The sequence below is a fragment of the Gigantopelta aegis genome, chromosome 14, assembly GCF_016097555.1.
Source record: "Gigantopelta aegis isolate Gae_Host chromosome 14, Gae_host_genome, whole genome shotgun sequence".
Classification (NCBI taxonomy): Eukaryota; Metazoa; Mollusca; class Gastropoda; order Neomphalida; family Peltospiridae; genus Gigantopelta; species Gigantopelta aegis.
The window spans coordinates 23,012,594-23,023,971 of NC_054712.1; the positions used below are offsets into that span (position 1 = coordinate 23,012,594).

The window sequence follows — 11,378 nt, forward strand, 5'->3', positions numbered from 1 at the left end:
TATTCCAGATACAGTATATCCATTTGACGGTTGTAGGTATTCCTTTCACAATTTGAAGAATACGTCGTGTATTAAACAGTACCTAGGTAATTTACTTATTTACCTCATTCAAGTATGTTGTGCATTGTACTTCTGATACAATATATCCATTTGACGGTTGCAGGTAAATGTCGTTATACTACATCCAGTACACAATATTTCTTTCACTAAAGGTACCGGTGCACGTCAATCAAGTTTTACAACTCAAACGACGATGAATATAATCCAACATCTGCAAGTTCTGGTACGTGTATATCTGTCTTACGTCCTAGAGAGCGAAATCCGTTGACAAAACAAATTAAACCAAACCAAAAACATTTTCCCACGTGAATATCCATTCAACATCCAAGCATATTCACCCTGGACACAGCCTCTGGCGTTCGTTGATGACTTCTGATAGTAGTATATAATTATGTATGTATCGCACACCAGACGTAGAGCGATCACATCACGGAGACCGATCACATCACACAGACGTACGTTTACGCTCGACGAACGAGACGTAGACGTATACCTGGACACAGAAGTTTAATACTAGTCGTAGTGAGTGGCGCCAGGTAAAACACGTTTACCTGCGTTAGTCAGCTGTGTTGTCATTTCTCTGTATATCGCACACCCAATTCACCCGGAGCGTGGGAGGTGTAAGGTCATAGGCATTTCGCCTAGTCTCGAGAGCGGTTTTTGTTTTTCCTAGTTTTAAAAGAAAATCCAACAACATGAATCGTGTGTCTTTTAAAGGAAAACACAAAAACATGGAAACAAGATCATGTGCGTACGATGGTAATGTTGTTTGATGTTTGCGAAATGGAAAGGCGAAATTCAGGGACACGATATGTTGTGAATATTAACTAGTTTAGTCGTCAGGTCTGTGGTTTCTCAAGTAGTTTCGTTTTGTTGCAGGTCTCTCAATTAGCTAAGTTGGTTTTTAGCGATAAACATGAACACCCCCAGCGGTCCGGTGTTTGGACAGGACTACTAGTCAGAGATACCGGAAATGTAAATACCGTCAGACCGTATCGCCTATCTTCATAATATTTTAAAAGCCCCATGAAACTAGAATGCTTTGTTAGTGTACCATCCCTAGGGCTAAAAGATAGGCTAATAAGATATACTATTTTTCTCTTTTTTGATTAGTTAATAATAAATATTTGACCAGCCCGATCAAAAATGACACCAACTAATAAATAAGTTAAATGATATAGCCTGACTACATATTTTATGGTGTTTCAAAAATATAATAGAAATATAGGTAATATACCATTTAGGTATATATAAGTAAAGATAAATGCAGTTATCCCTTTTAAGTAATTTTATATGTAAGGTCTTACCGTATTTTATATGTCCCCAACATACAAACACACCCCCCTCCCCCCTTCCGCCATGGAACCGTGGGCTGACGATGCCAGAACGCGGATCCATGGTGGACGTGCCTGAACCTTTCTGGATAGGGGCACGAGAAAATAGTTCCCATTTCCCATTAGTGTACCATGTGTGTACGTTCACGCGTAGACCTAAAACAAAGAAATAAAGTTTGCTTTGTGGACATTCTGGGCGTTGGCTTGTTCATGACATACATCGCTTAAAACTGTATGTAGGCCTAAGCATAAGCGTACGAGACGGGGTAGGGGGGCAACTCAACCCACCACCCCCAGTCCTGGAGAAAATCCTCAAATTCGGGCAAAAACAATAGAAAAATTCGTGCAAAATGAGCGGGCCTGAACACTTTTCACCATGTATTTCCATCATTCTACCCACAATACTAGGTGTAATCCATGTAAAAATGTGTGGCGATTCGCTTGCAACCATGTATAGCCTAGCTGTCTGGCAGCAATGTTAATATGACTAAACCTTGTAATCCAGATTCGGGTACGTTTTATTAATTCGGGAGGCTGTACGCCTATTGGCCTAAATACCTGTAATTTGAAACCTGAATATCGAGGAACATAAAAAGATACGAGATAGTAACAATAATGTCATTCCCCTCCTTATAGGTAACAAAAAAAAAAAAAAAAAAAAAGACACTGAAAACTACACTATCATTTTCATATACTGATCTTTACAACAACAAAAATACTTCATAACTAACTTCCTTATACAATGTACTAGTATGCTGCAGTATTCTAAGTTATTAAAATATTACTGCTGTTTATTTTGATATTAACAATATGCGCCATTTACCATTACAGCAATATGGTTATTACTCTCATTACTACTGTTGCTGCTACTACGCCTACTGCTACTAGATTGCCTAATTTCAGGCGCGGATTCCGGCGCGGGCCCAAGGATCAAACAATAGTATACATATATTACAGAATACACAAAAAAAATGCAAATTTATCCCGTCCACCTGTCAAGGACCTTTAAATTTTATTTTATAAAAAAAAAACCTCCGGGTTTTGGGCCACCTCTGTTAATAAAATCCTGGATTCGCGCCTTAATTCTGTTGCAATTACTGATGTTGACACTGAAACCACTGAGGATCCTGCTGCTGCTTGCTGTTATTTATAATGTTGCTGATGGTGATGATGGTAATGGTGATAATGGCTTTGGTGTTAATAATGATTATAGTGATATCGATGACGAAGATGGCGGTAATTATGAAACAACAAACCCACCTAAAGAGTATTTACTAATGGCAGCCTATAGTTTGTACGTCAACAACTTATCTCCATTGATAGGAAATTTCTGAAATTCGTCCTACTGTCGCTCATTGATCAGCACTTGACTGTGAGTGTTGAGGTCCACAAAGGCCATGTTAGCGACTGGGACCTTCTGGTCAAGCGGATGTTCTCGGATCACTTATTACAATTTATGACTCAGGTAAAACTGCCTTCGTTGGCACAGAATCAATATAAAAGCCGTTTACTGTTGGTGGACAAAGCCAAGCCCTGGGCCCGACGCGGTGCATGGAGTACACGCCACGGTTCCGTGATCACCGACAATGGCGTCTGGTCTTGCAATTCCCGTATCTGTTCGTATGAAATTGCAGTTCCATGACTATTTCGGGGTTGCTTGTGAAAAAGGAAATCTGATAAATTTTTGATATGGTAACAGCGGGAAGGTGATGTCTTTATGATTGCCCGTTTCAACTCGGTTAAACTGATTGCATTCTGGCTTTGTCCGTCCCGGTTAATGCCATGGATGGTTTTAGGTTTCACATACTAATTTGACGTCCACTTGGGCACGCCGCGTGCGAAGATTAGTTCAGTTCCTTATTAGATACAATCACCTACAGAAACCACGAGTTGGCCTCTATGGCGTAGTGGTTGAGTCATCGACGTTTAGAACGGCAGATTATGGGTTCGCAGCTCAGCACCTGCTCCATGACAGAGAGGATTTACGGCTCAGCAGGAAAGGCGTAAACTGACTTCTCTTTAACTAACCCTAACAACTAATCATTAACGACTGTTCAGGACATAGAGCTCAGATAGCTCAGGTATGTGCCCAGGGCATCATGCTTGAACCCTAATTGGATATAAGTACACAAGAAATGAATGAATGAAATGAAAATATGCATCATTTGAAAAAAAAAGAATGGATGGAGATGACCTTCTCTCAGTTACTGCAGACGGATAATTGTATGATGACATGATGGCCTCGTAAATGTTATCTGTAGTCAAAATGCATGGTATTGTGGTCTACTACTTCTGATTTCAGCACTGTTAGGATAGGATTACATCACCATTGGTCCATATCAGTCTAGACTTTACCCATCGACCAATCCAGCTTGGGCGTCCCTGACAGAAACCGAAGCTCCTGCTGACATAGCTTTTTGGAGCTTTGAGACATACGAGTCCCCTCATGTAGTTAATGAATGGACCATGAAGGGGAAATAGTAGCTAATAACGGTATTGTTAAACACTCGGCTATAAAACAATGTAATGACAGTGTTCTAGAATTCACCAACTGTTGAACTGCAACAGGATCTGTGATGAACTCCTGTTTATTGGAATCCACCATCAGAAACACCAACGCAGTACATGTAATTACTATAAATTATTTTTAAAACGCTCCGTTATAAATTATGTACTATATGACCTCTTCACAAAGAAAACATTAGACACGCTTATCTCCGGAACACTTTGACCTTTCACCCAGATTTACCATAGATCCCTTTTCGTAGAAGATACTGTCATATACTAAAATTATTGACTTGTATAACAGCGCCACACCCAGGGAGCTGTTATCACATGCAACAGGTTATTTGTTCTTACGAATCGAGTGTGTTTATAGACTCTTCGGCAGAGACTTCTATCCATGACAGACACAGAGGAAATAAATTACATGGTTGATTCCACATGTCCAGCCCCAGTCTCTGCGTGGGTGCGGTCATGTATAGGTAGAAACATTAGCTGCTTAGATTAATCTCTGGATTAACGCAGGTGAGTGCACAAGCCAGGGATGAAATGGAATTTTGTCCAATTTATCGCTATATCTGTTATAATACATATGCATACATGTATTATATCATTTCTGTAATATGATTACGAAAGATAAAGATAAACCACCGACATACGTGTGGTTGGATATACGCAAAGCCCCCACAGGAATCTAATTACACAAGTGGATACACAGGCTAGGGATGAAATAGAATTATGTCCAGTTCGACGTTATGCTTGTTATAAAATATATATGCTTGTTATACAATATATATGCTACATAATTTGTCTAGTAAGGTTATCAAGGACGAAAATAAATCATCGACAGACGTGTAGCTGCATATACACAAACACGCAAACGAATCTAATCTCGATAACTATAGACTCTTTGTTTTAATAAGAACCTGCATTGATTGCTCGAGAGTAAAAAAGAAAGAAATGTTTTATTTAACGACGCACTTAACACATTTTATTTACGGTTATATGGCGTCAGACATATGGTTAAGGACCACACAGATTTTGAGAGGAAACCCGCTGTCGCCACTACATGAACTACTCTTCCGATTAGCAGCAAGGGATCTTTTATTTGCGCTTCCTACAGGCAGGATAGCACAAACCATGGCCTTTGTTGAACCAGTTATGGATCACTGGTCGGTGCAAGTGGTTTACATCTACCCAATGAGCCTTGCGGAGCACTCACTCAGGGTTTTGAGTCGGTATCTGAATTAAAAATCCCATGCCTCGACTGGGATCCGAACCCAGTACCTACCAGCATGTAGACCGACATCTTCATAAATCAAGGCTAATAATATTCGTTCCTCGTATTCAGCCTTGATACATGTCGTCAAGAAATCGTGCCACAAAATGCTTAAATTTCATTGGATGCGATGAGATCTGATTGCAACGAATCGCAACGCTCCTTATAGATTCCCTTGTTATTGTAAACAAAGATGGCAGCGTCAGCGTCCGTGGAAACGTGTCGTGTTTGTCACGATATGTTAAAAAAAAAAAAGGTTTCGGCGGTTAATTTTTGATATTGCTTTCAAGATTGTCACATGTTACCGATGCTGTGATTGGTCAGCGATGTCATCGTGTAAGGGACATAATCGGTGTTGCAAATTTTCGTCCAATAGAGGGCGCTAGTAGTGGATATCAGTAATCTTGACTACATGTATCAAGGCTGAATACGAGGAACGAATATTAGCCTTGATTTATGAAGATGGTAGACCGACGGCCTACCACGACGCCACCGAGGCCGGTTGCTCGAGAGTAAGTCCCCTTGGTCATTGTTTAGTTTTCTTCCTTGACTCGCACAAGCGTAAAAACAACGGATGGGCATCAATATTCTAAGCAAAAAGTTCCAAGTTTCACAATTAAAGCATTAAAAGTGCATTATCATATTTCGAAGTGACATATTATACTAGTGATTTCATTTTTGTTATAATTAACTACAAATTACATATAATCTTTGCAATAATCCACTAGATGATAATAAAGTTGTAATATGTTGCCGCTAGGCGTAAACATTAATTTCTTAACGAATCTGAAGGAAAAAAAGCACACAGAAATATCTACAGAATAACACAGGCTAATTTGTTGGCCACTTTTTACAGTAAATAAAATTATTTTGTTGTCTTTTTGTTTTCTTTGAGGGGGCTGCATGTATTCATGGTATAATGTTTACATTTTAAAACAAAAATTAAGACATCTTTTTGGGCGGGAAAGAACTTTGATAGAGCTCTTTTGACGAAGGTTAACATAATTGGTTATTAGATAGAAAAACAATATAATTAGAACTCACGCTGACCATAGCCGTTCTGTATACTTTATTAGCTGTAAACATACAGTTCATAGGCATTACAAACATTAAAAATAAAATACTTATATCATTGAAAGGGAAAACAATTTACAGCCAGATTAACCAATTGCTACCTTTTTAAACTTTTATTTTCACAAAAACGGCTACAATAAAGTTCAGCTTAAATTAGCCACTTTTAATCATTTCCACAGAAATAGGGCCTACTCTACATATTTGAAAACTGGCTAAAATACATTGTAAACTTCTTTTCAGTGTCAGTTGTGTGAATGTTGAACAGGGAACATGCATAGTTGAAGTTTGAAAGGAAACTGCACTAAGTTAATTATCTTCTTCTTTTTTTTTTCTCTTTTTTTTGGATTGGCCGGGGAAATAATGGCACGTTTCCTTCCGCTCTTTTACCTGCGCATGTTTCTCTTTGATGTAGGCGAGCGTCGGGCCGGACTGAGGTGTATTACAAACAAGTTATATGGCCGAAACGTGACAAGAACCCATTGCAGGTGGCGCTTTATTACCCAGGTTTGTATTACTCGTCTGTTCTAGACAGACGTGTAAAACCCCTTACATTTTTACAGCGTTGGTTCTTGCAAAGGCGTACGGGGCTTATCAGCAATTGGATGGCGGCGCCCTGTCTGCCAGAAAAAATATATTGATATATATAAATATGAAAATATACTATACAGATTTTGCTTAGAAAAAACCTTATAGAAATATTTGTCGGATTTTATTATACCCTCTCCCCCCCACCCCCCCCCCCCCCCACACACACACACACCAAGTTCCGTCTTGTGGTTCTAGAGCTGTAGTATGTAAGAAGGCAGGTTTAGTTAAAACAATTTAATAAGCATTTAATTTGGGACTTGAATATTGGGTATAGGTCCACTGGCGTAGGAAGCGGGGGGGGGGGGGGGGGAGGGGGCGCATGTGCCCCTCACTTTTCAGATATTTTGCTTTATAATAGTGTAAAAGTGTATAAATATAAAAGTGCGCCAACCCACCCACCCACCTTTTGGCACCATGCTACGCCAATGAGGTCTACATTTTATAATAAAGAATATAATTCATAATACATAAAATATTTCTTAACATGGGATATATTTCATAATATAAAGTATATATCTGAATACAAAATATATTTTATAATATAGAATACATATATGTAACAGAAAAATCAATCTCAACTAAGGGATTCAAACCACAGATTCTCAGTACGAGAGTCCAGCGCTCTACATACTGAGCTAATAGGGAAATTCCCGCCAGCTGTTGCCAGTAGGAGCAACACTACTACATATACATATAATATATTTCATAATATTTTATTTTTTTAAACATCTAATTTAACAATTATTCTGTTTAATGAACGCATAGTTTATTGAATGTTGTAGGGATAAAAAAAAAAATATCTGAATCTAGTAACACCAAATTAAGTTATTTTCCTATTGGTGGGTCCACAACACACACACACACACACACACACACCCTAGTGCATCACACCCATCCCCTACTTAATATATTACTTTGGCATAAGCCTAATTATATAAAAGATATACACCACTAAAGAAATGTTCCATTTAGTGTTTCCATACAATGTCATGTGCCAAAAGTTGGGTCGCCCGACACTAACTAAACTATGTATTATCCACCTGGTGAGCATAAAGCTGTCGTAGCAATATCTTATGTAGTCAGAGGCTGTTCGTAATAATCAATCTTATGAATATTACCACGATCGTAAAGATCGCATTCTCTTTTTCTTTTTTTTTCTTTTTTTTAATATTGTTTTTTCTTATCAAATAATTTTATCAACATGTATCTTGTGTTTAAAAGCTTATGCTGACATTACTGCATGATTTATACGTTCGAGGAAATGTTAATAATTGTGGACGAATTCTTAGATTCTAACAATATGTCTTTATAAAAAATAATAACGTAATAAAATACATCCAAAAAAGCAAAAAAAATGCAAAAAAACAACAACCCCAAAACCCCACTAAAAACCTTAAAATCATATAAAATTATGATTAAAATTGTTTAGATAATTTTCATTATTATTATTATTATTATTATTAAAGGGACAGACCCCAGTTTTTAAACACTCCAGCATATTTTTCACTATTAGAGCCGTTCATGATCACTAAAATCAAACATTACTTATATTTTATTGTTTCGGTTATCCATTTCCATAGAACCGAAGTGTTTTTGGTCATCCTGTTATTTCTAATATCACAAAATGCATTTTTCATATTTTTAAAAACGCACGTGCGTCTGAGAAGTAGCTGTTATTGATTAGAGTTCTAGGCTACTTTTTTTTTTAATGATATTTTCCGGTTTTAACATCACAGACTCTTCTTTCACTCTGCTGTGTAACTTTATCCAAATGTGTTGCAGGTTTGTAGAAACTTAGTGTCTATTTTTAAGAGTTGAAACTTAGTCTGCGCCTTTAATAATTAATTAATTAATTCTTTTTTGTACTTTTCTTTTTACACCCAAGACAGCCCCCTGCATCAAACACCTGTATTACAGGTAACGCAATCCGACTGAATCCTACTCGCTTAAACCCGCCGTGAGACCTGCGTAATCGAAACGAGTAACAAATAATACCAGTATAGCATTCGGGAAAACCAATCCATTCGGCCTAACGATCGATACCAGACACCGAGAACTACACGCAATGAATATTATTTTTATTATTCGTCTGATCAATATATTTACCTTCACTGACGAATCTAACATGCGACCTTTCAGTCGTGGAACTCTCTCGGGTACTTCCACCTGAAGGTTTCCATAACAACGCTGGCCCACCGCGTACTACTGTTCGTCATCTCCGCACACGGCACACAGGTAGGAATGGTTTAAAGAACGTTTCACGGTGTGTGGAAGGAAGGCAATTACGGTTACCTCCCTTGATTTCATTATTTATGGTTCGTTACCCACGAATGGGAGGTCGCTTTTAAATGGTGTGTTTTCCGCGTGCTTTTGAATAAATATCGAGCGAACGACTTACTTTGAAAAGTTTCAAATTGCTAACATGTTTCAGCTGGGATTCAGTGGATTACTGGCTATTTTCTTATTCATGAGGTTAGATCACATTGTAACTGTGCGGCTTGGATATTGATCGTTTGCGCCTTAATTTGCAAGTAAATATAAGTTGTAGTGAACGGCTCAGGGAGACCGGTGGCTGTCTTGGACACATCCACCGGGGAATCTCGGAGAATGTGCCCAAGACAGTCGTGCTTGAACCTTCAGTAGATGTAAGCACGTGTGAAATGGTTGATCGATTGATTGAGACCGGCGGAACAGGACGAAGATCAGTGGATCAATGGCTGGCACGTAACCGGGGGGATCGGACGATCTCCCTTCCCCCGCGGAAAAGAGTTCCGCTCCAAGGGGAAAAATAATGCGGAATATCCATAATTATAAAAGGACAGGTGTCTTGTAAAGATGAAGCTATTAAGAATAGCAACATTCTGTTATGACATCTAGTATGTCAAAATAACATTAATAGGGTAAATCCATCACAAATATTTAGGATCGCCCACGCACTTCAGTCTTAGATTCATTTGAAATTTATACCAAATATCCACATGGGCTCTGTATTCCAGCAGTTTTTGAGAAATGGTCATGTCCGTTCTATATTCAAGTCCCATTATCTTAGGATATAATGCACATAAAAACATGAAACTAGTAGTTTTTAGTAGTTACACTGGATACTTAGAGACAACTGAATAATCTTTCAAGGGACATTCCCGAGTTTGCTGCAACGTTTAACATGTTATCAACCAGCAGAGCCTTTTTAACGATTTTTAATTACATATCAAATATATTTTTCTGCATAAAATATTAATGACTATATATTAAACGTGTTTCTGATCGTTCTAATATTTCTACTAGGTTAAATTTCAGTTTATTTCCTAAAATATTATTTTTTCGTACGTACGAAATTATTTGAAGACAGAATCCAGTTTGGGCTTTTTACAAATATTAAGACGACCAGAAACACATTGAATATACAGACACTGATATTCTAAACAAGAAAATATATTTAATATGGAAGTTTAATCGTAGAAATATTGTATTAGTCGGAAACATCTAACAATGCAGCAAACTCGGGAATGTTTGGTTTTTTACACCAAAAACACTGTTTTACATTCAGTATTATATTTGTTTTTGTTTTTGTTCGTTGTTTTTGTTTTTGTTCAGGGTTTTTTTGTGGGGGTTTTTTGTTTTTGTTTTTTTGTTTCTCTGTCAAGTCCATGTCAGTGCTAAAACCATGCACAATTAAAAAATACATTTCCCCAAAAGACTTCTATATGGATAATGAAATTTGGTACACATAAACTACATACCATTAGCTATAAAATGAGACAAGTTTCCGAATTTTAACAATCTTCTCACATTGTTTTTAAAAAAAAATTCATTGAAAAGATCTCCAAACGATGTTTCCGATTTCAGAAAGATGTTGTTCCACAATTAATCATCACATACATGTAGTTGTAATATTTAATATTTATTTAGAACAAAAGTTAAATGTGTGTAATTCTAATGAATATAATTGTTTTTGTAAAATAATTTTTAAAGATTTTACAGTGGTCTCTAGGCATTCAATATGACTATGAAAACTTGCCAGTCAGACCTTTATAACCTTTATATTTAATTCGTGTACAAAATGTTAGATTTCTATCTGCATTATTTGCTCGAGTAATGGGACTTGAAACAGGATAGAAATGATGGCGGCAATTTTCGACCTGCAAAATTTCCATTTCTTAAAAAATACTTGGAATACAGCTAGGCATATTTGGTACACATTTCAAGTGAATCTGAAACCGAAGAGCGTAGGGCATTTGTTGATTCGAAATAGATTGACTCTATAGTCCGTCCTATCCTCCTACAAACATGGGGGGGGGGGGGGGGGGTGTGTAAATAATTTCGGTTTGGTCTGACGTAAGAAGAAAAATAAAAGTATTCTGGATATAACAACACCCCCCACCCTCCACCCCCACCCCCAGCAAAACAACTATTTTTATGTGCAATTTAGAAAACAATCGGTTCAGAAATAAATAACTTGTAGTAAATTTCATAGTATTAAAAAAAGGCGTTCCTTGTGGGACGGAGTATAAATGGTTACGATATCTGCAGTTTATTTCACG

At 37.5% G+C, this 11,378-nt stretch overlaps 1 protein-coding gene across 3 annotated transcripts in view; it reads right to left on the bottom strand.

Annotated features, from left to right (window-relative positions):
* The window catches only part of LOC121388726, a 42,766-nt gene extending 33,700 nt beyond the window's left edge, over nt 1-9,066 (bottom strand). Inside the window, exons 1-2 of one of the 3 annotated variants that reach the window (XR_005960002.1) lie at nt 8,944-9,040; nt 6,260-6,866 (exon numbers count right to left, since the gene is read on the bottom strand). Coding sequence is in view for 1 of the 3 variants with exons in the window: in XM_041520199.1 (XP_041376133.1) it covers nt 8,944-8,964 (21 nt within the window). In the remaining 2 variants the exon portion in view is untranslated. Of the gene's footprint in view, nt 511-6,259; nt 6,867-8,943 lie in introns of those variants that run through there. The other 2 variants (XM_041520199.1, XM_041520201.1) reach the window with 2 other exon arrangements.
* Between the last annotated feature and the right edge of the window lie 2,312 nt (nt 9,067-11,378).